The following is a 25,876-nucleotide window of genomic DNA, read 5'->3' on the forward strand; positions in this document are numbered from 1 at the left end:
AACATTTATTATATTAGGAGTAACTATGAGGGTTAGTTAGTAATGCAATACTCCTCCGTCTTTTAATTATATGCCTATTTCTTTATTACTCAGATAACAGAGAGAAATAAATACAAAGTATATAATTAAGGGACGGAGGAATACTATTAATTGCTTTGTTATTTCTGTAAACTTTTTTCATGCACTCTTCACCTCTTTTGTAACCAATCATTGAATGTGGGTCTTAAAAAACAAAAATTTGACAGTAATGGCACCAAAAGTCTCCCAAAAGTCGAAAATTAAAAGATATTTGTTAACCAAAAAAAAAAATATTAACAGATAATATAAACCGATTTTAGGTTTACAAAAGTCTCAGTAAATATATATTTTCTAACCCTAATGCTAACAAACTACGGAGTACAAACTTTAGGTTGTATTTAGTTCTTCTTATAGTTCAAACTATATAATAATCAGAGAATAAGTTCAGAGTAAATCAACAGATCAATGGATGGAATTCCTTTCATAATCCGTTCACACTACACAAAACATTTTTTGGATTTACTTAAACTTTACCTTCAGATTCATATGAATCTAAAAGAGAGCAAAGTCATCCAGCAGATTTTACATTTTTACGAGATACAATAATATGAGTACATTTATAAATGTATGAATTCCAAGTTCGTTCCATCTTTCACCTATTGATCCACACATATATCATTATAATTGGTAATGTCATACTGTATTACTGTGTATGACCGTACTTGCACTTCCCAAAATGGCTAACATTTGCTCTTTAAGGTACGAGTACGTAAGTGATTGCCAAGGGGCTCCTAGCTAAGCTCCATATGTAACCCTATAACGTTCTTGGAGGTGGTCACTGTAGCAAATGGGGGGAAATCTGCCAATAAAAAGGGTAACAGTAAAGTCATAATCCGCTCTAAGATATATAAAATATTACATCAGGTTAAAGACATCTACGATGGAAGGAAGAAAATGCATCTATTTTATCAACACATGTAACTGTAATGCCATGGGCAAAACTGCACAAGTGAGCAAGCATGATGGGTGTTCAACCTCGACGATATGCTGATAACAACTGTTCTTGATCTATGTTAATGCATATGCTTATAATAGGTGGAGCTGAAGTATGAAAACTTTTACAGAATACTGCTGATTTGTAAATTAGTCAAAATGAAGATCAGACTAGGAATAAAGCCGTAGTTTTGTTTACCTGGGAGGATTTGACTCACTGCAGCAGGTTTCTAAGCACTCCACTGAAAAATCGTGTGGAGGATCAAGGAACAAAGCTGCCTGCACAAGTTAGCAATACTAGTATCGTTACTTTAGGTACTGTTGATATTAGATTAACAATTCAAACAAAAGATGCAAGTATAATATCATAGGAAATGCAGCTATTTAAGTCCTCAGTAAATGCTGAGGCTCTTGCTCTGATGTTCTCAAATTCCAGTGACAAAATATAGGTATTTGATTTAATTTACAAGACAGCTTTACAATGACAACATTATTGTAAAGATCTCACTCAACATTGTTGTATGTAATTTAAGTAGCTGAAAAGCCTGAAGATATTTCACCAAATAAAACAGCACATAAGTCTTAGCTTAGACGCTTAGTAATGTAGTCAAATACACCAAGAACGTTTCTGTGTTTCATAAAAACAAGAAAACATCAATTTTCTGGACAAATTTGAGAAATTCTAAAACATTCTAGTCTTATCAAGTTAACATCTAAATAATATAATAAGACTGGCAAGTGGAGATTGATGCTATTATAAACTTCAAACATGGCATACACATGCAAGTGCACAACAGCAAAAGGTAAACAGAACTGCATATGATGAATGCCTGCTGAACTAGGAGGGTTAACTAGAAAAACTGCAAGGAAAAGGAGGAAAAGAGGGGAAAGATTATTTACAGAATATCGTTCTCGTCCCTTTGGCACCACTCTATGCAATGTTGACCTGTCATCATATAACACAAAACAGGTAAGGAAATAGGAAAGGGTACAATGCAAAAGGGATTGCATCCCAAATCTTGTATTGTTGTGTACTTGTGTATCACGATATCACCCACTGAGATGGTGAGACCTTGCTAGCTGCATCCCTATAGCATAATGAAGCAGTGACTGTGTGTGTGTGTGTGTGAGAGAGAGAGAGAGAGAGAGAATGAAGAAATGAAAGGTTTGATAACTGATCCTGGTAAGAACAGAATGAATATTTAATCATGCCAGTTCTTTGACAAATACCATTAAACTGTAGTACTTACCTAAACAAACCATTTGTCCATCTCTCCATAATGTCACCAATGTTGACAATTATTGCCCTGCAAAAACATAATACTATTACTCAGAATTTCTAAGTCATCACCAATCATATGCAAAAAATTGAGAAATCAGCAGGGAAGGGGGCAGCAGCAAGCCCTGAATAGTAATACATGGTCTATGTTGCCTGAAATATGTCTTGAGTTTAACATGTAAAGAAGAAAAATAAAATAGAGAAAATGGAAAATCTTCATTGTTCTTGGCTCTTCTGAATACATGTGTAGCTAGGAAGGCAACCTTTAGACCGTTAGATATGGTAAAGAGAAGTCGAGAAAACATTTAAGAGCTACAAGCCCTACAATTGTGAAGCTTTCTGGAGTAATGAATTTTTCTGCATAGTACTTCTACATTATCATTTTCCAAATAAAGTCTATGAGCAACATAAATGATAAATCTCACAGCTAAGCAACAAGGGTAATGTTCATTTAAATGCAGCTTCATCCAACTGACTAAATTCGGCATTTATGCCACATTACACTGAAAACTCACCCCTCAACATGAGGAACATTCTCCCAAATCTGTGGCTGACGATCTCTTTCCCTACAGACCTAAGAAAACAAAATAGAATGTGTTTTTCATCATTGAGCAACTATCAAATAATTTTAATTTTTTGACTAATTTAGACATACCTGTAATCCAGGAACACCATCAGTGGCCAACAGAGTGATCATACCATAATCAGAGTGAGCAGAAGCCCCTAAAACTTCATCATTGTGGCAACTGTGGTCACCTGATAGTAAAATACATATAAGAAAAGAAGTATTAAGATGGACTTCCTGAAATTAAGTCAGGATTCAAGTTGAACAAATTACAGCATGTTCAGTCCCACAAGGATACATATATAAATAGGAAATACTGGGAAGGATAGGAAACCAAGTTGAGAAATAGTTTTGATACGGTAAATACATATATTTCACCAGACCTTCTGGATAATGTAAGAGGCGAAGAACAGGCATTGGTGGATCCAGAGCTCCTACATTCTCAAAAAACTTTTCATCAAGGTTCAATGCCAGCGCAAGAAGTGATAATAAACTTTTTCCTGCACTCCTGAGGCACCACACATATAAGCATTATATTGGATTTTGGAGGCCATAAACTGAAATACACTAATACATCAGATACATATAATTCATCAGCAATCCACCCTGACTCCCTTTAGTTGCCAGGACATATTGTGTATGCCATCAGATTTAGACTGACTTGATCTTTGTCCACTACAACCTTAATAAAGTATGAAACTGCAGGGTCTAAGGTAAGATATAACTTTCCTTGACATCGCCATTTCCAGTTAAAATTAGAAACTAACAAGATCAGACCACCTAAAACTGACAGTAGAGTATGTCCCTCAACAAACCACAAGGCTGGACAATGCATATATTGGACATGATCAAGTTGTAAAACTTACAGAATTTGTCTATGGTATGCTTCCATAGTTGGTCTCCAATTTGGAAGAAGCTCTGGTATGACACAATCAGCACACTTTAAAATTAGTTTCTGAATTATGATAAAGTTTTATTATACAATATTATGTGCAACTTTGGGGTATTATTTGTGAGATATAAAATATTTCAAAGTTCCACATAACATTTAACGGAGGTAATATAAAATTTGAGCTTTAACAACAAGCTTACCTTGAGAAGGCCACTGGTTCAAATTGCGGATTTCATCATGAAGCGGGCCAATGTAGAAAGACTCCTTTGGGTCACCTGCAATCAAAAATTAAAAATATCAAATAAAATAAGTTGCTAAGTCTTCAAACTTCCTTGCACTTTTGTACACAAAATAAGGTGATTTGACAATTAAAAGAACAAATAGATAAGATGATGGATCAACAAAACCTTTGGTTTTTAAAGAAGTATCCAACTTCTCAGAATATAAAGCTGTATATCCCCTGAATTCCTTCCTATCAAGCTTCATTTTTTCTTCCTCGGGAAGTGAAAAGAATTTCTTACTCTCCTCAAACAATCTCTCAAATAGAGCTTTGTCCACTCCATGATTCACAATGTAGAAGAAACCGACTTCGATGCATGTCTAAACCACCCAAATGTAGCAAGTTAGCAACACAAAATGTATTTCCCTGAATGGCATTTCTACAAGAATTGCAACTCTAGATAATTCATTGTTCTGTGTCATGAGATCAATTATTGTCCTCTTAAACAAATTGGTCCATTCTATCTGTCACCTAATACTCTAGAATGATTAAGAAAAAAAAAAATCTCCATTCGTCCGAGCAAATTTTTTAGAGAGATTCTTATATACACCCAGATGTAACATCTTGCTCATTTTGATGATTAAGGTTCATTTAATCAACAAACGTGAAAAAAAAAAATAACATTGGTATGTAATGTGTTCTAACTCACCGGTCAGTTAAGTTATGATATTGCGAGTTCAAATTACATTATTGACGTGACAATTAATTCGAAAACATAAAATAGTACATAAACATATATAGAAAGAATGAAAGAAAGAAGTTAAGCAGGAAACCTGACGAAGTGTAGCAGCGGTAGAAATTCGATCAGTTGCCGATAAATCGATGATGGGAAGATTTGCAATTAAGTTAACTTCTCCCATAATTTTTCAACAAGTCTATTTTCTGCTCCACTGTTGCTTCTTCAACCAATTCACTTCCTCTCTCCTTTCTAAAATCTTCGGATATTACAAGCACTTATTTTTATCCTAAGTTTTTTTTTTTTTTTTTTTTTGAGGGGGTATTATTATTATTATTATTATTATTATTTTTTTTTTTTTTGGTTTTGGTTTAAGGTGTTTTGGTTACAACGAAAGCAGGTGAAATTTGTCGGCAATAATTCAAACTTCAAAGAGGAATAGGTAAGTTGATAATTGAGTTATTTTAGGCTTTTAGCACACAATCAATGAATTAGGTGGGTATCTGTATCTCTATCATAAATTAATTTATTCAAAATTTTTAACGGGTGGAATTGGATCTATACAATATTGTTAATTTTAATAGGAAAAAAATATATGCAGCCCTTAAGGTTGCATATAAAAACCTAAAAGAAGAATTGACAATAAATATAGCATTACTTATTTTAATATTACTTTTTTTGTTTTGTAATAATCGTATCACACTTTGACTTTTGCATTATTTATATTCTTAAATTGACTATATTTTTTTTAATCATTATATAAAAAATGTAAAGTGCTTTTTTATTAGTTTTTGAGTATATTTTCATGGGTAATGTTATATGTAGCCCTAAAGGCTATATATAAGCATTAAATATACTCTTGGAATTGTATAAAATTAGGAATTCACGACAAAAACACGCGTAAATGTTATTAGTGTTTATATTTTGATGATTTCTTAACTTTTTGCGATTTTCAAGTGCAAATTTAATGCTTAAATGTAGCCCTAAGGGCTATGTATAATATTTTCCTATTTTCATTACTACATCTGTTTTGCATTACTTGCAACAAAGGAATATTTTATGTCTCATAAATAATACCCTTTTGTTGCGAGTAATGCGAAATGGATCGGAGGTAGTATATACTTCTTAGAACATATATTTACATAGACTACCTCTGCTTCATATTATTTGCACTGATTAAACTTTTTCTATTCAAACTTTATGTCAAATCGTTGCAAATAATACGAAACGGATGTAGTATTAATGTTTAAAATTGCGCATTAACACGTGTGTCGTTCATAGTATTGCAATTATTATAAAACAGAGAAAGTAGATTAATGCTTTATTATGATGGATGAAAAAAATATATGGTAAATTAAACAAGTCACTTGAAAGATGTTAAATTAAATGGTGGATGGTTCATAAAATCATACTCCCTCCGTGTTTTAATAAGTGTTACAATTTGTCTTTTTTCACTATTCAAATAATGATTTTGACTTGATTAATTTACTAATATATATATATATATAAAAAAAAAAAAACATATGTTATTGTATAATAAATTGTTGGATTCGTTATAATGTATACTTTCATAATATCAAATTTTCTATGATTTTACTAACATATAATTAGATAAATATATGGTCATAAATCGTGCCTCGGCATGCATTTTTAGTCAAACTGTAACACTTATTAAAACACGGAGGGAGTAAACATATACTTTGTAGGAAGTATATACCATTCCAATTGACACTAATTCTTTAACGAACATAAACAACTTTAGTCAAATCCAAAATTCTTGACAAATGAAACTAGGCTTCAATTCCCAAGCTTAAACTTTAAAAAGAAGTGTGTTCTTCCCAAATCACGTTTGAGACGTGCATTAGCATGTCAGGTTTTACATCAAACAAACAAAAAATCATCGAAATTAAAGAGACAAAGCTATTTAACACCCTTTTCAAAGAGTTTTCATTCATCACATGATAATAATCTATCCTTTGTAAATTCTAAGGCTTTATTTATTTTACATGATATATTCCATCTTATTATTTACTCCGTGCGTGTAACTTCAAGCTTCAAATGTGCCCTTGAAGCGTTCTAGAAGGTAATCAATATAGCGAAATGGAGGAAATCTGTCATTGAGGAAAGAAGAAGGTTAATTAGTCGATTTCATGAAAAAAAAAAAAAAAAAGCTGATGCACATTAAGGGATCAAGTGTTTTATGATTCATGAAATAAGTACGATTAACTGAAAAATTAAAGCAGAGAAAAAAAAAGGTTGAAATTAACCTTGGAGGATTTGAGTCATTGCAACAAGTTTCTAAACACTTCACTATAAGATCGTGCGATGGATCAAGATAAAAAGCCACCTGCATTACATTTTTAGTCTTTGTCAAGCAACACATACTTATACTACGTATTTCAAAAGGATTAATATGTAGAGCTTGAACATTATACTTGTATGTATAAGTACCTTTTTTTTTTGTGACATATAGTTTTTAAGGGATATAGTAAATTGAACTATTAGAATAAGAGTAGGTAAAAATGATTGAAGAATAGAAGAGCATTGAAGCAAAAAGAATACAAAGTAACACATACAGAGTAACGTTCTTGTCCCGTTGGCACCACTCTATGCAATGTCGACCTGCAACCATCAAACATGACAATATGTATAAGGAGAAAACTTAAGTTGGCATGAAATTTAATCCTGGATAGTAGGAAATCCATAGTATATGCCGCAATTTGGATTGATTTGATCGATTTGATCCAAGTATTTGATACAATACTACTCGTATCAAATTATCAGTCAATATCCACGGGCAACAACAACAAAAGTGTCATGTAATTATGTAAATGATGGTTTGGTAATCGACAAAATAATATAATGTCCTTTACCTAAATACATTATTGGTCCACCTCTCAGTAAGGTCACCAATGTTGACAACTAAAGCCCTGCAAATGTATCAAACTTGTCAAAATTCAAGACCTAACTCAATATTAATTTGCATCCACAATTTAGGAATTGTAGTTTCATGACTTTAGCGTAAGATTTACCCCTCAATATGACGAACATCCTCCCAAATACGAGGTTGACGATCTTTTTCCCGGCAAACCTTAGGTAATAAATAAACATGCATGATCGATAATCAGTTGCAACTTCACATAATAATATGATGGTTTATCTAAGGAAAAATTCATGTAACTTAATGTACATAACAATAAGCAAATATACTACGCGGTATGTACTTGTATCATGTATACCTGCAGTCCAGGAACACCATCAGTCGCTAACAATGTAATCATTCCATAATCACAGTGAGCAGAAGCACCTAAAACTTCATCAGTATAATAACTGAGGTCCCCTGAAATTGTAAAATCAGAGAAAAGTAATATTATGATGAGTATTGATACAAATTATCTGTGTTAGACCTTGAATTATCATATCACACGACACACACGTATATTTTTTTTTTGAAGAAACACACACGTATATATAATTGGAAGTACCTGGGTAACGTAAGAGGCGAATGAAAGGCATAGGTGGATCCAGAGCTCCAATGTCCTCAAAATAGTTCTCACTTAGGTTTAAGGCCAGAGCAAGAAGTGAATATAATCTTTTACCAGCAGTCCTGAGGCCACACCATGATGGTACGCATTATCAGTACTGTTACATATATACGAGTAGATACTATAAACAAGAAAACGTATCTGATATGCAACTAATAAGGGGTGAAATGTCCAAATTTACTCTGATAAGTACATTATAAATAGACTTTTGCTAAGGATATTGTTGACATTTCTCCCCTTATTAATTTCCGTTATGTATATGCTCTAGGAAAGCAAATAAATAAACAAGAATAATACTTGTATCATATAGCAACGTACAAAATTTTATCATGGTAAGCTTCCACGGTTGGTCTCCAGTTTGGAAGAAGCTCTGAAACACCATTAGATAATAGATGAATTAGTTGTCACTTTTAATTTTAATTATTAATTCATTTTTTTCCACCATTGGAACATGGGATAATATAATTGCCCTAATCAATCTCACAACATTATTGTAAAACCGGATTGTACAAAGATTTGTTAACTACTCATATACTCGTAATAGTGACAACTAAAGTCAAATGAAGATGATCCGTAAGCACCTATATCAGCTTATTTTTTGATGCAAAAACTTATTAAAGTGCGTTACCTTCAGAAGGCCATTGGTTCAAATCACTATCTTTATCATGAAACGGGCCAATGTCCATAAATTCCTTTGAGTCACCTATTGCATTTATTATACAAATCAAGGTAAGAATATATTGTACTATAACACAAAAATTATTGGGTTATACTTTATCATATTACTCCCTCTGTTGCAACATATTTCAAACAATGAAAAATAAAGAGCTAATTTAACCTCGAATATACTCTATATATGACAATTAAGCAAAATTATACCTTTGGTAGCACTGGCGGTATCCAATTTCTCATGATATAAAGGCGTATACCCACAAATTCCCTTGCGAGCCACTCTCATTTTATCCTCCAAAGGAAGTGTAAAGAACTTCTGACTTTCCTCAAATAATTTCTTAAACATTTCTTTGTCCACTCCATGGTTCACAATGTAGAAAAAACCAAAGTCGATACATGCCTACAAAATTAATAAAACCAATTTCAACTACCAAAGTATTATAATGTTAGTCTAGCAAAAATTAGGCGAAGTGAACACATAGACTGCTATAGTCGTAGTAATAAGTAAAATAAGCATGGATCGAACCTGGCGAAGTGTTGCAGCAGTAGAGTTAAGATCAGGCGACAATAAGTCGATGATAGGAAGATTAGCAATAGCAATACTCTCTTCTTCCATCTTCCTAAAGCTCTACTTTTTACACACACAAAAGCTAATAATTAAGGTAGCTTCACTCATATTTTCCATGTTTTGATATAATAAAAGTAGTTGGATTATTATATCTGACTTTACCTGTTTACCGTTGTCAGTTTGTGTCACTTTTATGGAGTTGTTGACAGGCAACAACTCCTTCTCTAGACATATATTTGTTGTATATAGTGTGTTTACAGTCATTGCCATTTATTAATTATCAATAAAATTTCTAGATATAATGTTAATTAATATATACTGTTATACTGTACTTATAAATCAATTATTTAGAGTAAGACAATTTTGTTTCAATTGTGTATAGCTCTAATAATTTGATGTGGATTAGCTAGAATAACCCATAAATTGTAGTATAATAAATGAGACAGAAGAGTAGTTGAGATTGCTGAATATAAATGAAATCATAAACAGATTTTTTAGTATTTGGCACCTTGGCGTTTTGGCCTGGGGTCATTACATGAAATTGACAGTTATACGTTTGATTCATGACTAGATCTAATCTTAATTATATACTCAGTATTATTTTGGGTTTTTCTACGCAGTACTCCTATGGTATTTACATTTTCAAATTATGCCCATTCATTTTCAAAATTTCACGTTGTAACCTACAACCCCAAGGTATGTTTAGTGTGTACGATAAAATATCCCCCCCAAAAGAACAGTACTCTTCCCTCCATAAATAACCATTTTATTCTCTGTTTTTTGGCTTAGGGTTTATTTTATTTTTTGGATTCTCCACATAGCAACCTCGTTCTCCATCATTCACCATGTCAAGTTTTCCATCACATCGATCTCAAACTAAAGGTACCTTGGCAAGCCGCGCGCGTGGGATTTTGACAATGGGTGGGCACAGCTTAGAAAAGTGAATATCTTAGGGGTATTGTATAGAAAAACCCTATAAATTTTTTCATATTGCTATTCACTACATTTTATGCTAAAATTTATAATTTATACGGTAACACTATAATAAGTCTATGATTAAGCCTGAAATAGGTGTATAAAGAGTAAAATTCAATCAATTATAATGAATGAAAGTAATCCAAAGAACTTGGTAAAGGATCAAGACTGTCAAAAACATCAATTGGAAAATCATCAAAGAAACCATCTGGGTGGTTGGGTAGACTTTGCACTGCATCTCTTTGCGCAGCAGGCACAATACTCTTGCTGCAGCTTCCCTCTATTGATCCTCCGAAAAACGGCATCCCAAAATCACAAGGCAATGACTGACAGAAGCTTGTTGGTTCAGTAAACACTAGTTCAAAATCCTTCATGAGATGATCATGTAGAAAAGGAAGAGGGTATGACAATGTACTCCATGATGACTCGCCGACTGGTGCAGGATTAGGCTGCTGGGGAAACCAAGATGTCTCTGACAGAGTGGACTCTGCTGAAGGGTTGGTGCTTATTATCAGTGGACCACTGCTTACTGTATCTGGTGCTGGTAATGAGGTTATTGGTTCGATATCTAAAGGCCGGGATGAGGAACCAAGAAGGTCGTAATTTGAAGATGGATGTGAACCCACTAGAATCATGGAAGTGCAGCTCTCAGAAACCTGAAGTACGTGTTAGTGTATGTAATGTGTTAGACTGTTAGCATCATAGTTAATGATACTGTATACCTACTTAGTATTCCATAATAACATCAGCCATTGATTACATATTTAAAGATAACAAAAGAAGACGAGTAGCACAAAATATGGCCTAAATCACTCAAAATGTAATGGAATGTATGAGTTTTAGTAGTAGCACAAAATGATGCTAATATGTACTATATTCGTCTTATTAGTTTAAGATTGTTGAGATTAAATTGTATCCTACATTAAGAACGGAGAGAGTACAAGATACAACACATGTAATACCATGATAGTATCAACAGAAAATTAGAGCTTGTAGATAAGATTTCAAACCAAAAATCCTAACAGACAACCCAATAAAAGCAGTTAACATTTTATTGCAACTTCTAATAATCCTTGAGCACTAGTGCTAACTTGTAATCATCCTTAAACCGTAAGTTGAAAATTAACAAAGATACTCTTACTGCATATATACAATTTATGATCAAAGCAATTATCTATAGAGAGTATTAATTACCTCCAAGTTCGATGATGGAAGTTGAGGAGTTGGCACGGTTGATTTCTGTTTGCTCTGATCTTGGTAAAGGCACTTCTTGTTGGGTTGTAAAGAGGAATTCAAGGTTCTTGCTAATCTTTTCTTCCTCGAACTCCAGAAATTCTTGACATCATTATCAGTTCTTCCTGTCAAATGTGAAGCAATTGTTGCCCATTTATTCCCAAGTCTTGCTTGTAATTCCACCACAATTCTCTCCTCCTCGGCTGAAAACTTGCAACCTCTTTACCCAACAAAGCAGATGAAACAAAAAAAATAACACCCAAAATATTTAAAAGCATGTCAAAATTTAAAGATTACTAAATGAAAAATCAAATGTAAAATGTTCAAGCTACTAAAAACTTAAAATGGTTCTCTACAAACAATATGTATCTTCAAAATTTATACAATGGCTGCCTTTTACCTTTGCAAATTGCGAATATTAAGATTGTGGTTGCTTTGGCTACAATGGTTGTTTTTAAGAGACATTAATCAAACACTACACATCATAGACATATTTTTAATAGTTCATACATGATGAGATGCCTATTTTTCGAATCCTCTACTTTTCAAGTAATTTATCCTACATTGATCTCTTCTAGAAGTACTTAATCATGCAATACTATCGAGATTACCATACATTATTGCTCTTCAATCATGCAATACTATAAGGAGTAACTCACACTTTAAGATTGGGTCGGAGTTTGTTGACCCAACGAAGACGACAAGATTTGCCAGTTCGTGGAAGAAGGCCCTTGGATTGAATGGAGCTCCAGTCTCTAGGTCCATTTTTGTTGATGAAGTCGATAAGAACTTCATCTTCTTCAGCAGACCATGGACCCTTCCTAATATTTGACTGATCCTTAAAACCTTTCTTTTTCATCATAAATTCATATGAAGTTTAGATGTTTTTTGTTTAGGAATGGAAGTAGCCCTTGCTTGCTTATTCTTTTGTACGACAGATTACTTTTTTGATTTTCAAAAGTGGCGGTTAAAACGGTTAATGGCTTAGTGACCACACTCCACTAAGCAACCACGTTTATTTCTGTCTACCATTACGCTAAATTCCTGTATAATGTAAGATAATACCCTTCCATTTTCTTTTAATTTCTTGCCTTATGCAGGAATATACTACGTATAATATTTGTTAAAAAAAAAAAAAAAAATTATGTAAAATAACTGTATTTTTATTTTTATTTAAAAAATAAAAAAAAGTTATCAACCCCTGAAGTTCCAGGCGTTCTCAAGTTAACAAGTTACTTATTGTAAGGTTGTAACACATCATTCATATACTACCTCCTATTTTTATTATTTGCAACTTTAGAGTATTTTATATCTCACAAATAATACCCAAAAGTTACAAATAACAAAAATCAGAGGCAGTAATTGTTTTTCAGGCGCATAAGTATGATAACTTGATAAGTGAAGAGTAATTTCTAGAAAATCAAAAGAGTGATCTTCAGAATTATTCAAACACTTCTGTTGCAGTTTTGATTAAGCAGTGATTCGTATCAATTCCAGATTTTAATATAGTTCTCTGAGAGAGCCACACTGGCTAACCTCAATAATACTTTTTAGTCTTTGACATTTTTTTTTCAAACTGTTGTCACTTGTCACCATTTAAAGCCCAAATGAGGTGAGGATGAACAATGGGAAGAAGAGGCTCATCAAAGATCATACTAAGCATGCTGTTAAAAATTGCAGGTGATTAGAACTATAGATAGAGCATGGACAAAAAATGACTTTCACCGTATCGTTACTTGAGCTTGGACACCTTCCAAAACAAATCCCATCAATTTGAAGCTGATTGGCATATGATGCCCAAGCCAAGCTCACATTCTCTGTTTTCAAAAATTTCATAGCACATAAATTACATCAGATGAGTAGAGAAGCTATGAGAAGATGCACAAATGCAGGAGGAACAAGGGCAAAGTATCAGGCCTCACGTTGTTCAACTTAGGATGCATGATTCTGCAAATCACTCTCCTCCTCAAATTAGAAAAAACACAGGTTGAAACTGAACTGTGCAATTTGGTGTTCTCTTACCAATTTTTTTCTCCCTACACACTGCAGTTTAACCATCAGAAGTTGTAGAGACCAACGTCAGCAAAGTATTGCTATATTTCTTTTCTTTGCAAGCTATGTGTACAACTCTGTCTCGTCTTCTAACAAGTATTGCAAACACTCACAACTTGGCCCACTTTTAAAAAATCAAGGACCTGCGACAGTCAACATTCACAAATTTATCTACGTGACAGTCGACCCCTTATAGAACTTCTTTTCGTTGTTGTTGGACGAGACGAAGCAACCCTCAACTTTTCCGGACTTTGCTGCTCTTCTTCTTCACTAGTTTCATCTGACCTCCATCTTTGAGCACTACTAGCATTGAAATCAGTGGCAGGAGAGCTGAATACTTCTCGACTGTTATGAGATAAAGCATACGTGAATTATAATAAAGAGATAGTAGATGGGCAAAATTCAAAGCTGCATAAGTTTACCTACGAATCAAATTGATAGCACCCCTGCCTCATGGGAAGGAAAAGAGGGAGGGGGGGGGGGGGGGAGAGAGAGAGAGAGAGAGAGAGAGAGAGAGAGAGAGAGAGAGCAGGATTATTAACCCAGTCAGGAATCAACTTGAGCTAAAAACAAAAGGATCAAAAGGGTCAAGTCTTTTACCTCCATGATATATCCATTGCATCACCTAAAGAAGCCGTATTTCCAGGTCTATCTAGGTCTCTTGGTGAGAACCTCTTGCCAGAGGCAGTTTTGAATCTTTCTTCAGGTGAGTCATCAAGTAAGCCACGGTTACTGCTTGGCGTCCTTGTTGGTTTTGCCATAACCCTTCGAGAATGTGGAGGGCTAACTTTTGGAAGAGGTCCAAACAGACCATTTTGCTCTACTAGGGGAGAAACTTCATCAAGTTGGGCATCTTGAAATTCACCATTGAAAAGCCTTGATGAAGCTCTATTAAAATCTTTAAGAGCCGAAGCCTTCATGGAACGAATTCCAGAGGTCAATACATCATCAAGCTTGGAATTTTTTACCATGCTGAATGGAGGTTTTAATGATTTTTCAGTGTCCATAAAAAAGTTTCCATGAGAAGTAGAGGGAGATGCATGATTTTGAAATTCAGGTTCAGTATCACCAACATGTCCAGCTGGTTTCGAAATTGGAAACCCAGATGACTTGAAAGAAGTGTCATGCTCCATCTGAAGAATAAGGGAAGAGCACAAGGAAGAGGATGCTGAAGGCGTAGAACTAGCTTCTTCTCGCACCCTACCAATATTTGCTTCTCTTTGACAATCAGCCCTGTCTACGCATAAAGCCCTATCCTCCGGCAATTTTCCAGCCATCAATTGCTGCTGCTCGACTTCTGGAAGCAGCTCCACAGCTTTATTCTGATCAAGAGAGAGATACCAATTCAGTCAAAGCCAAACAGGTATACATGCAAGGAAAACAAGATCAAGAGAAAGAGAGTGCATCAGTGAGAGACTTAACCTAAACAATATACAATACTCTACTAGAGGCCAGTTCACAGAGGTGGCCTTTTAATGGAGGTACCATGTGAAATGACTATAAATACTCCCTCCATTTCATTTCAGTTGACACATTTCCAGGCATCCTCAATAATCAGAATAAGAAAAAAAAAATTATGAAGAGGTATTTGAAAAAGATACATTAAGACGAATATAACAAGACCCCACATGACCATGTTCTTAAGTATAAATCATACTCCGTAATATGAAGTCAAATTAACTTATGTTTACAATGCTCAAAATCAAAACATGTCAACTAATATGAAATAGTGGAAGTGCAATGAAAATGATTATGGGGAGAGAGAGACAGAGAGAGAGAGAGAGAGAGAGAGAGAGAGAGAGAGAGCATGTGCATAAATGGTAATATTGTTGCAATATTAGGGGAACAGAGAAATTAATTAATATTGAGAACAGCACAAAAGCAGTATGTTGACTGAAAGAAAAATGGCCAGAAAAAAAACTACCAACAAAATTATAAGTACTTTCCATAACCAACGAAAACACACTGCACGTGAGAAAAATCATTCCTCTCATTTTAAACTAGCTCAGTTGCATGGTGGCAAATGCAACTGAGCTAGTATACACAAAACACTTTAAACCAAAGATCATCTCCAGAAATAATTAAAATTGTAAACTCACTCTTAAAAAAAAAAAAAAAAAAAAAAAAAAAAAAAAAAAAAAAAAAAAAAACCCAAGAGTATAAGCTCAGAGAGAACTCAAGCAAGTCCGGTAAAACTGAGAAAGAAATCAAAACAATATTCAACAAACACAAGATTATCAAGATTAAAATAAGAGATAACAAGTACACAAGATTGAGATCAGTACAGAGTGGCAGTACTTACAACCAATCCTGATCTCCAGTCAGCTGACGATCTCATTCTGTACAAGCCCTCTTCATCACCACTGTTCTTTGATAAGAAATCCTCCTCCACTAACTGAAGCTCCTTATTTGTATGATATGCATCAATATACCGGTGGCGCTGAAGTATTTAAACAACCATATTATTATATTAGATTTCAGGAAACTATGGTTATAGGCCTTATAGCTTTAATTTGAATAATATGCAGATCCAGGCCTACACCAGTCTGAATAAAATTCTTCTTCAGAGAAACAGAATTGCATCAACTTGATAACTTAAATTTTAGGAAATGGGAAGTCTTTTAAGCGAGATGACAAATGGGATGGGAAAGAAACTGGATTTACCAAGATTATAGATGTACATGGAAAAAAAAAAATGAGGGGAGACGAGAAAAGAGAGGGAGTAATCACCTGGAGATAAAACACAACAAGAAGACTTCCAGCAGTTGCAAGAGGATTGTCTATAGCACAATCTAAAAGGCATTTATGAAGATGCCTCTCTTCATCATCATTCCAGGGCAACTCTATGACACGGTCTACAATATTCCTTCTGACACAAAGATAACAAATCTCAGTTACCAGTACAAGCACCCAATCTGTCCAACTTCTGACTTCACCTTCAGATTCATCGAAAGCATCAACTGGCAATTTATGATTCAATTGCTTCTCTTTGACTTTCATACAAAGCATCCTCTGGTACATAAAAGCTTCTGTTAATAAGCCGCATTCCACTCTTACCCTAATGGCTGTGACTGCCTCACTCAAGGAAACCTCAGCTCCACCATCACGGCCACACCACCGCAGAAACATAAGAGCAGAATCAGGAGCTTTCCTTTCTAGCAGAACTTTTGCAATCTTAGGATGAGATTCTGGACCTGCTATCTCTGGAAGAAGGTGGCAAGCTTCCTACATAATATAACAATTTGAGCACTATAAGATTGAAGCATGCCCAATGATATAAAAGCAACCGTTTGGAGCTACAAAAATTAAACTCCAACAATGAAATTGAAAAAATATCAGTGAAAATACAGTTACAGGAATTTTTATAACAAACCATAATGACCAAAAAATTAGAGACCGCAAATTTTAAAAGACACTGGCTTCACTGTTCATGAGCACATAACCACATGGACCTAATAGCCGTGTCACAAAATCCTCCAGCCAATGATAAACAGTTTGGGCATGCTTAGGTTGATGATAAAGTACGGAGAGAGTAAAAAAAGAAATAATAAACAGAAGGTGGATGAGCATGGTAGTCGATCTAATGATATAGTGATTGTGTAAGGAGGAGGGAGGAATGGGGGAATTACTAACCCCATTGGGGATAATAATTACCCATCATGGGTGATGATTCCCCTTCCTACCCTCCCTCCTTGAGTTATTACTACATCGCCCCTATGAACACCACCTAAACTAAACTTCCTCATCTTATTTAGCCTTCAACACCCCCTTAATGCATTACCTTTAATCCAAGCATGCCCATAACAGAAGTACACAAAATTCCATCACTGGCCATGCCACATTTTAATGCTTAATTAATGTGTTATTCAGTGCAAGTAACTTGTATAAAAGACTAAAAATATATATGTACATACATTCTAGCTGATAGACAAAAATAATGCTAGATAACTCAAGTTGCATTGATTTTATCAAAAAATTAACTCAATTATAGTACCATACTAAAGATGTTTAACATAATTCCAATTGAAAGTCAATTTAGTTTATAATCCAGAGGATAGGTCATTTCATTTCATCAAACACACTGCTAAATCAATAATACAATATTAATCAAGTGAAAACTACTTGTAGGTACCTGTAGGGCTTCATCAGTGTGATCATCCAGGAGATAAAAGGTCAAAGACTCTAGTAAAGAGTGCCTAGTTATACTGAAAGTAGCAGCAAAATCATCTACAACAAGTCTCCATTCCTCATCAGCCGTCGTCCAATGGCGATCAAAGAGATAATACAACAACTGAACAGGAGTTAAGAAGCATCTTTCTCATGTTAAATTAAAACAAACCTGCATAAAGGCAGAATTCTAACATATATAAATGAAAAGTGAAGGATACAATAGCACGTTTGGCAACCACCATGTCAGAACCTTCGCAAAGAAAGAGTGTATCAATGGCAGCCCTCACGTTTTCAAATGGATAGCTGCCTCCCAAACCCTCAATCTTAGACCTGAAGAAAGATGAACCTCCATCCCTTTGTAAAGATGCAACTTCTAGTTCAATTGCACTTGCCTGCTCATCACCCTTGTTAACCTCAAGATTCAACAATGCGTCCTCAATAAAGAGACTCGAATTATCTTGTCCTGTGGACTCTCCAAAAAGTTCAACTGCTTCAGGCCAGGCTCGCTGCACAGCAGCTGACTTCCTTTCACGCACAATTGAACGCCATGTAAAAACATTGTCATGGCGAGACCTGACATTTTCCAAAAACTGATGTCTAATGCACCACAACATCATATCCATATGCTGAAATTCAACAGAAATCAGAGCAGAATTAGAATCATATAGCAGACTCAGATGGTCTTTATAAATGCAAAACGATTCTATAGCAAAAGCAGGAAATAAGCATTTCAATACATACATCTTTTTGACTTTCACACTAGTCAACATGCAACTTTAACTGTCAATAGCTTTAGTTATATATTAGATTGAAAAAACTATTAATATTTGATATTTTGAAATCATACATTGAGATAAATCCAACAAAGATTACAATAATGATAATAATTTTCACATATCCACAATAGCTTGTGGTCAAAGTTGGTATATGAAGAGTGTAAAAACTAAAAAGCCAAAATGATACATGTATTGAGAAATAAAGGAATAATTATACATACAAACGTGTGTGTGTGTGTGTGTATAAACATTTCAACAGTGTTGACAATCTGGACAGGAAACAGATAATTTTACATACTAAACCTGCTTGGTCTTCAATATGCTCTCCTGAAGGCGATTGAGATCATCAAGCTTGGCTGAATGTGTATCCTTAAATGACAAGTTCAAAACTTCCAGCACACTGGACAAGCCAACTAGCTTCGCCAAGACCTTAAGAAGTGCATCCATTTTTGTTTTCATCTCAGTTATTTCAAGATTATCTGGTCAGAAAGTCAAGAAACAAACAATGCAAGCAACAGAAGAAAACAATCAAGAATATGCTAGCTAAGAATGGAATAAGAAAGTAAGAAACTAAAAAAACGTAAGCAACTCGGATACATATCCCTCGAAGTTGTTCTATGATGTTTTTGAATGCGCTTTTGCACCAGTCCTTGACAACCACCTCGTCCAGCAGAAATGCTATTACAGGATCACTTGATACAGCACTTTCATCCATGCAAACATCTGTAACATCTATAATATTTCTGTCAAGGAAATACAATCTCCAACACATCAGTCTTACAAAAAAATCCCCCTTGAGCCCTGACTTTAAATAATTGAATTGGACAAGGGATATTAAAAGCTTATCTTTTCTTATAAAAGGAGTTTTAGTTATCTTAAATTAAAGCAAAAGAAAAAATGGGATCAACAGATTTTGGTGAATAACTAGAATATGTGACCACAAATTAATACACAAAAGAACTAAGGACAAAAATGTTAGAAATCATATGAGAGGATACAATGGCTTATCAAACAACATAAGTTGTTCTCCATGGCAACATCAAACAAAGAATAAAGACGTTGGACGTCCGCAGTGAGGTGTATTTCACCATCTTCCTTTTCTTGAAATCTGTCATTGCAATTTTTTGATATAAGACCTGCCTCAACGCACTCATAGTAAAGTCGAGGCCGCAGTATGTTTCCACTCTTAGGCAAAGAAGTTCTACAGATAGGGCAATTATCACAACGTTGACTGCACTCTGCACACAAAGATGCATGCCCACATGAGTTAAGCACAGACTCCACAAGACGACCACAACTCCTCAGGTCTCTGCTGGCACGACATCGTTCAACTTTTGCCTCATTGCACAAATCAATCAGATCAATAGATGCCAGGTGTCGCAGAGCATCCTATAATTTTGCAAGAAGCGTTAGAATGTAATTTATATGATTATAATGCTGACTAATGGTCATTGAGCAGAGCTGGAATTTCAAATTCTAACAGATGATAAAAGCAGCACCCCCACAAATCAAATGTCGTGGCATGGAAAATCATCTGCAATCCACATTAAAATCTCAAGTACCATAAATTCCTTCAACGAGAACTAAATCCAATACCTACGCTGCTACACATGCATTTCAGTAATAATCTGCAACTACACTCAGGACTGTCAGGAGAAAGGCTACATACATATAAACTTTGCCCAACATCATATAATGAGACTAACCATGTGTTAGTAGATACAGGAAGCAGAGAACTATATCAGCTAGTTTCCTTACACAGGAGGTGCCATAGCTATCAATCTTCGGATGGAAACAAGTTCGAGTGCCACCTAGAACAATTATTAGCATCCTATATCCACTATTTCCACTCCTATGAATACACATCTCCAGCAGCGGTCTCACCCCAAAATGCCCACTCTTTCTACAACTTACTTCCTTTTTCCTCCTTGGACTTAAGCCATAGACTTTCTTAGTAAACACTAGTAAATTTTAATGAAAAATAATGCTAATTTTCTTACCATAATTGAAAACTACACAAGCCCCCATACAAATTCTATTATACCCCTCTTTTTGGCAATGAAGCTTGCATCTACCATATACTTCATATGAATTAAAACCTCCAATCTCCTCAACTCTAATTTCAATTTCCAAATACTAAATTCATTATTCTCGCGATAGCCTGAGCGCCCTCGAGCTTCTAATTTCTCCCCTTCAGCACTTTACATAGTGAGCATACACATAAATCTAGATACTAGAAACTTAAGCTATAGCTTCCAAATTGCATCACTAATGCTACCCTAATTCCCAATTACTCCCTAAAATGATCTAGCTTTTACCCGCCGATAAACTAAGTTCACTAATCCTAATAACACCGACAACTAATCCACATTTTATAGTTAACCCAGTTGCATGATTCGCAATGCCAAGCTCTAGAACAACTTCACCAATTAACAAACCCGCAATAACAAATCAAATTTACCCAAAAAAATCAAAAGGGGTGTTCGAAAATCAAGGAAATATAGCGCAAAATTTGCAGTACATACTAAACGAACTGAACTGAGATTACAGAAACAAACCTGAACAGCTTTGCTGCTGTAATCTGGTTGCGAAGAAGAAGAAGCAAATCTGACACCATTAGTCGATTCAGAGGGGAAATTTGCGGTGTTGTATCGAATTCGGTCCATCGCACAAATGAATCAAACAAAAACCCTAATTGGAAGTAGAGTAATAGTGAGAAAGATAATGCTAGGGTTTACCGTGAATTTTCGAATTTGGTGAATAAATTAATAAGATTGTTCTAGGAAGAGAGAGAATTTTAATACAATTGGGGAAATTTGAAATAGGGTTTTAGAAATTGGGAAGAAAAAAAAAATTTGAAACGGGGTTTGTGTTGGGAGTGGTGATGGTTCTTTTTACAGAGCCGTCAGAGATAATTTGGGGGAATCTTCCGGCGTATTTTTACTCCGAGGTCTCAAATATTACGGAGTAAACCCAAGACGGCAAGAACAGTGTAATAATAGCCCAATACATCTAACCTAGAAGGCTAGAACCACAAAGAACGTAGAGAGAAAGAGGTTGTGAAATGGTGGGTGTGCTCGGCTAGGTTCGACCCATGGCACAGTCATTTAAAAAAATGTTCAGTTACGAATTTCAAAGTACTCCGTAGTGAAATATGCACGGTTTGTGTTTATGTGTTCGTAGTACGGAGACTACATGTTTCGGTAATATTTTATTTTTGGGAAATTTTCAATGGTCGCCCTCTATTTTTGCTTATTTTCAATGGTGGCCAATATTTATTTCGATTATCTTTGGTAGCCATATACTTTTATAAATTTTCAACCGTAGCCTTATTAAGCCTAAATCCGTTAAATAGCCGTTAACTTTAACCACAATTAACCCTTATCTCTATTTAACCATTTTCTTTCTCATTCCCTTATCTTTGATGGCTGCCAGGCGCCTGCCAGGCTGCCACCATGCACTAACCCCAAAACCCTCCACCAGCAACACCTTCCACCGCAAAAAACCACCCCCTCTCCATCCCCTCCACCGCAACCTCCCCCGAAATCGGCCATCGCCAACCCCAAACCCCACTCAAAATACCCTCCACCCACAAAAACCACAACCCACCAAAACCTCACCCACGAAAAATCCCCCCACGAAACTAGTTGGCCACCCACCAAAACCCCACCCAAGAAATCCCCAACCCACAAAAACACCATCCGCCAAAAACCCACCCACGAAAAATACTCCCTTTCCCACGAAACCGATCACCCATCAAGACCCCACCCAAGAATCAATTTTTCTAGTGCTTGAATTAGGGTGTGGCTTTGATGTTCAATTATCCAATAATGGTGCTAAAACTGTTAATCCATAAGGAGGAGAGAGAATCAAGAACCCTAATTTTTTTTTTTTTTTTTTTAAGAGGAAAGAGGGGAATGAAAATGGAGGGGGATTGCTCTGACTAAACTACAAGCACTACGTTTTTTTTTTTTTTGAAAAAGTTAACCTTAGTTTCTTAGGGTCTGTTCTCTTACGTTGAAATTCAGTTCATTTCAGTTTAGTTCAGTTCAGCTCCTAATTTCCTTCACTTAGCTTATAAAATATTCAGTTCAGTTCAGTTCAGCTCAGCTCAGTTCACTTCAGTTCAGCTGAGTTCAGTCTATGAGAACAGGCCCTTAGTCATGTTAGATTTAACGGAATTTTAATGAAAAAATATCAGTAAGGTTACGGTTAAGAATTTATAAAAGTATATGGCTATTAAAAATAATCAAAATAAAAATTGGTTACCATTGGAAATAAGCAAAAATAGAGGGCTATCATTGAGAATTTCCCTTTATTTTTTTTTGTTCTTTTTAACTAAAAATGTATCAAGTGGACGATCTACAACTCGTCACATATGATAACGTATATGTGAGTTCATACTTATTTCTCATATTATGTTTTTTTTCTTGTAATGCCTTTCTTTAATCAAAAGTCATGTGAGTAGTCAATAGTGTGTCCTTTTTCAAATGAATATACTTTTTTTTAATAAATATGATTCATAGTCCTCAAAATAGAATTACTCAATTTTGATTCAAAAGTATTATCAACACAATAGTAAAGTGTAATTTTATATGTTTTTTTTTTATTATTATTGACTATGGTATTTTTACATTCTCATTTGCATAAGCATGCATGGTGTTTACATGAATCAACAAGCCCGACTTTGAATCGGTTTTTTCTTACCCTCTTAACAAGGCCCCCAAAAATCAGGGGCCTATAATTTGTATACAAAAAAACATTGACTCATTAAAAAATCATAATCTTACCTATTCACCTTTTTCCCGTATAAGACCACCATTTTCAAACTAAAACCCAAAAAAATAATCCAAATCTGACTTTGCCTTTTAATTTCCAAAACAAAATTAAATTGATTATGAAGATATAATTTGCTTCACGAATGTTGGAAGGATGATACTTTTTAAATAAAAAGTTTTTGTTTCTTGTTTTATTGAATTATTACTAAACGTAATAAGATGAACATTTTAGCTCTATTTTTTTTTTTTTTTGATCCAAATGAGGAAAAATTCCAGAAATACAAAGAAAAAGAAATCAAAGACTAACTGAAAAACAAAGAAAAACACACCAACTACCAACAGGCTAAGTAAAGCTAAGGCGGTACTAGGCGTGGTAAGGCCACTCCCCTAGCATCTTCCGCCAAAATCCTACTAAGCTCTAATGGTACCGTCTCAATTAACAATATTCCGGTGTCTTGAGTGACTCCGCGGTTGGCTAACCAATCCGTCGCGCGATTGCCTTCTCTATAAATATGAGCAACTTTTATCCTCCAATTGGCGTCCTTGAGCATCTTTTGGCATAGAGTAAGTTCATGATAACATTCACCTCTGCTTATGTTATCCTTTTGAAGAATTTGGACACAAGATAAGTTATCCAACTGAACTTCTAATTGTTGAATCTGGAGATTACGAGCAATTTTTAGACCATTAGTCAAGGCTAGAACCTCAGCTCTAAATGCACTGCAAATTCCAAAATTAGCAGTTATTGTCGAGACAAAACCACCTCGATGATCACGAATTATTGCTCCTCCACCAGCTGCCCCCGGACTACCCTTCGAAGCACCATCACAGTTCAAGACATACCAGTCTTCATTGGGAGGTAACCAACTTACATTGATATTTTGTCGAGGCCCATGGCTCTGGTTCCCATTGCGTGATCCCAGGATGCTTCGACGGGTTTCATCATATCTAATTTGTAGGAAAGCTCCTATGTCTATTGGGATTTCGTCTTGTCTATTAAACACGAGGCAGTTCCTCCACCTCCAAATCCACCAAGTTGCTATTCCAAAGTAGAAGCCCAACTCTCTTCATCCATATGGTCCATATTTTTACTATGTCTCATGATCCAATCCTTTAATGAACCTTGGAAAAAGGCGTCAAAGACTGATTGTGAGAGGATCTTGCGCCACACTACCTTAGCAGCTGAGCAATCACGAAGGATGTGCAAAGTACTTTCTTCACTCGCACCACAAATATAACACTTTGGACTGTCGGTTAGCTTGCGCTTAAATCTGTTTAAATTCCCAAGTAGCCGATCGTGGCAAGCTAACCAAAGAAAGGCTCTAACTCGTTGTTGCACAGGTGCCTTCCACACTATATCCCAACATTCTTCATCTAAAGTGTCTATTTCGTGTCGCATAATACTTAGCACAGAATCGATTGTGAACTTGCCTTTGGAGTTTGCTTTCCAATAAACAAGATCACCTAAGTTGGGATCAACTTTGACTTCAAAACTCTGAATAATTTTCAGCGTCTTTTCATCCAAAAAAGGGCTGAAACTATTCCATCGCCATCCTTGATTTACCTCCCACATCTCAGCTACAGTTGCACCCGCAATCTCCAAAGGCAGGGGCTGAGTTACCAAGTCACTCAAGGGCTGATCCGTGGCCCAAATATGGTCCCAAAACAAGGTGGATGTACCATTGCCTATAGCCGTTTTCATCCCCTTACTCAAGAATTTAGCATTTTTTGTTATTCCGCTCCAGACATTCGAACACCCTGGTTTTGGCTCAAACATATCAACATCACAACGGCCCTTACAATATTTTGCACGGAGTACACTAGACCAAAGTGAGTGTGGCTCTGTAAGGATTCGCCAACCCAGCTTGGTTAGCAAGGCAACATTAGCTTGTCTAGCCGAAAAAATACCAGTGCCTCCTAACCTTTTCGGTTTTTGGAGAACTTCCCAGGATAACAGGTGCATCTTTCTCGTGTCTTCATTGCCACCCCAAACAAATCTCCTCGTCTTTTTGTCTATCGAGTCACAAATTGATCGAGGAATTTTTGCAGATTCCATAGAGTAGAAGGACATAGTTGAGATAGTAGATTTGGCTAAAGTGATGCGGCCCGCTAGAGATAAATATTTTGTCTTCCAACCCGCAAGCCTACGATCGATCTTTTCGCATAAGTGGCTGTATGTATCTTTAGTTACCCTACTTGTCAAGGTAGGCATGCCTAAATACATTCCCAAATCTTCAGTGGCTTCCATGCCCAAAGCCACACTAATCTCGCTTTGCAAATTAATGTTTACATTACCAGAAAAATACACCCTTGATTTTGCCAAGCTAACCTTTCGGACTAGTTCAGCTTGTTGAATACTTGCTTCTGCAAATAATACTATATCATCGGCAAAAAACAAGTTTGA

The 25,876-nt window shown here is 35.4% G+C and overlaps 4 protein-coding genes across 4 annotated transcripts; all 4 read right to left on the reverse strand.

Moving 5' to 3' along the window:
• Positions 1-394: 394 nt before the first annotated feature.
• LOC110722833 (flavonol synthase/flavanone 3-hydroxylase-like) lies at positions 395-5,280 on the reverse strand. The gene is made up of 11 exons (XM_021902133.1): positions 4,801-5,280; positions 4,155-4,347; positions 3,948-4,022; positions 3,722-3,773; positions 3,239-3,363; positions 2,946-3,046; positions 2,806-2,864; positions 2,262-2,318; positions 1,912-1,957; positions 1,211-1,290; positions 395-877 (listed from the first exon to the last, which is right to left on the reverse strand). The coding sequence occupies exons 1-11, from the start codon at positions 4,885-4,887 to the stop codon at positions 814-816; spliced, it is 939 nt and encodes a 312-aa protein (XP_021757825.1). The 5' UTR covers positions 4,888-5,280; the 3' UTR covers positions 395-813.
• Positions 5,281-6,513: 1,233 nt separating this feature from the next.
• On the reverse strand, positions 6,514-9,668 carry LOC110722834 (2-oxoglutarate-Fe(II) type oxidoreductase-like). Its single transcript, XM_021902134.1, has 11 exons — positions 9,447-9,668; positions 9,128-9,320; positions 8,877-8,951; positions 8,567-8,618; positions 8,189-8,310; positions 7,943-8,043; positions 7,736-7,794; positions 7,577-7,633; positions 7,280-7,325; positions 6,971-7,050; positions 6,514-6,814 (listed from the first exon to the last, which is right to left on the reverse strand). Exons 1-11 carry the CDS (start codon positions 9,534-9,536, stop codon positions 6,751-6,753), a joined length of 939 nt encoding a protein of 312 aa, XP_021757826.1. The 5' UTR covers positions 9,537-9,668; the 3' UTR covers positions 6,514-6,750.
• An 887-nt stretch (positions 9,669-10,555) lies between these two features.
• Positions 10,556-12,555, reverse strand: LOC110722544 (transcription factor DUO1-like). The gene is made up of 3 exons (XM_021901810.1): positions 12,356-12,555; positions 11,658-11,916; positions 10,556-11,119 (listed from the first exon to the last, which is right to left on the reverse strand). Exons 1-3 carry the CDS (start codon positions 12,553-12,555, stop codon positions 10,586-10,588), a joined length of 993 nt encoding a protein of 330 aa, XP_021757502.1. The 3' UTR covers positions 10,556-10,585.
• An 808-nt stretch (positions 12,556-13,363) lies between these two features.
• LOC110722835 (E3 ubiquitin-protein ligase HOS1-like) lies at positions 13,364-21,653 on the reverse strand. The gene is made up of 10 exons (XM_021902135.1): positions 21,253-21,653; positions 19,693-20,083; positions 19,292-19,426; positions 18,998-19,173; positions 18,137-18,544; positions 17,881-18,039; positions 16,479-16,973; positions 16,051-16,188; positions 14,349-15,070; positions 13,364-14,093 (listed from the first exon to the last, which is right to left on the reverse strand). Exons 1-10 carry the CDS (start codon positions 21,358-21,360, stop codon positions 13,916-13,918), a joined length of 2,910 nt encoding a protein of 969 aa, XP_021757827.1. The 5' UTR covers positions 21,361-21,653; the 3' UTR covers positions 13,364-13,915.
• Positions 21,654-25,876: the final 4,223 nt, after the last annotated feature.

This window comes from Chenopodium quinoa, unplaced genomic scaffold (assembly GCF_001683475.1).
Source record: "Chenopodium quinoa cultivar QQ74 unplaced genomic scaffold, ASM168347v1, whole genome shotgun sequence".
Classification (NCBI taxonomy): Eukaryota; Viridiplantae; Streptophyta; class Magnoliopsida; order Caryophyllales; family Amaranthaceae; genus Chenopodium; species Chenopodium quinoa.

What these genes read in the sequence shown, in the direction of transcription:
- LOC110722833 (XM_021902133.1), bottom strand. Translation starts at nt 4,887, where the DNA reads ATGGGAGAAGTTAACTTAATTGCAAATCTTCCCATCATCGATTTATCG. An exon ending in CCTCTTACATTATCCAGAAG is followed by an intron (nt 3,047 to 3,238) that starts GTCTGGTGAAAT and finishes TTTTACTATCAG; the next exon opens with GTGACCACAGTTGCCACAAT. An exon ending in AGTGAGTCAAATCCTCCCAG is followed by an intron (nt 878 to 1,210) that starts GTAAACAAAACT and finishes TTTTATTGGCAG; the next exon opens with ATTTCCCCCCATTTGCTACA.
- LOC110722834 (XM_021902134.1), bottom strand. Translation starts at nt 9,536, where the DNA reads ATGGAAGAAGAGAGTATTGCTATTGCTAATCTTCCTATCATCGACTTA. An exon ending in GAACCAATGGCCTTCTGAAG is followed by an intron (nt 8,619 to 8,876) that starts GTAACGCACTTT and finishes ATGGTGTTTCAG; the next exon opens with AGCTTCTTCCAAACTGGAGA. An exon ending in ATGGTGTTCCTGGACTGCAG is followed by an intron (nt 7,795 to 7,942) that starts GTATACATGATA and finishes TTATTACCTAAG; the next exon opens with GTTTGCCGGGAAAAAGATCG.
- LOC110722544 (XM_021901810.1), bottom strand. Translation starts at nt 12,555, where the DNA reads ATGAAAAAGAAAGGTTTTAAGGATCAGTCAAATATTAGGAAGGGTCCA. An exon ending in CTCCGACCCAATCTTAAAGT is followed by an intron (nt 11,917 to 12,355) that starts GTGAGTTACTCC and finishes TGTTGGGTAAAG; the next exon opens with AGGTTGCAAGTTTTCAGCCG. An exon ending in TTCCATCATCGAACTTGGAG is followed by an intron (nt 11,120 to 11,657) that starts GTAATTAATACT and finishes CACGTACTTCAG; the next exon opens with GTTTCTGAGAGCTGCACTTC.
- LOC110722835 (XM_021902135.1), bottom strand. Translation starts at nt 21,360, where the DNA reads ATGGACCGAATTCGATACAACACCGCAAATTTCCCCTCTGAATCGACT. An exon ending in AGAACAACTTCGAGGGATAT is followed by an intron (nt 19,174 to 19,291) that starts GTATCCGAGTTG and finishes CTTTCTGACCAG; the next exon opens with ATAATCTTGAAATAACTGAG. An exon ending in ACTGGAGATCAGGATTGGTT is followed by an intron (nt 15,071 to 16,050) that starts GTAAGTACTGCC and finishes TCTCTTGATCAG; the next exon opens with AATAAAGCTGTGGAGCTGCT.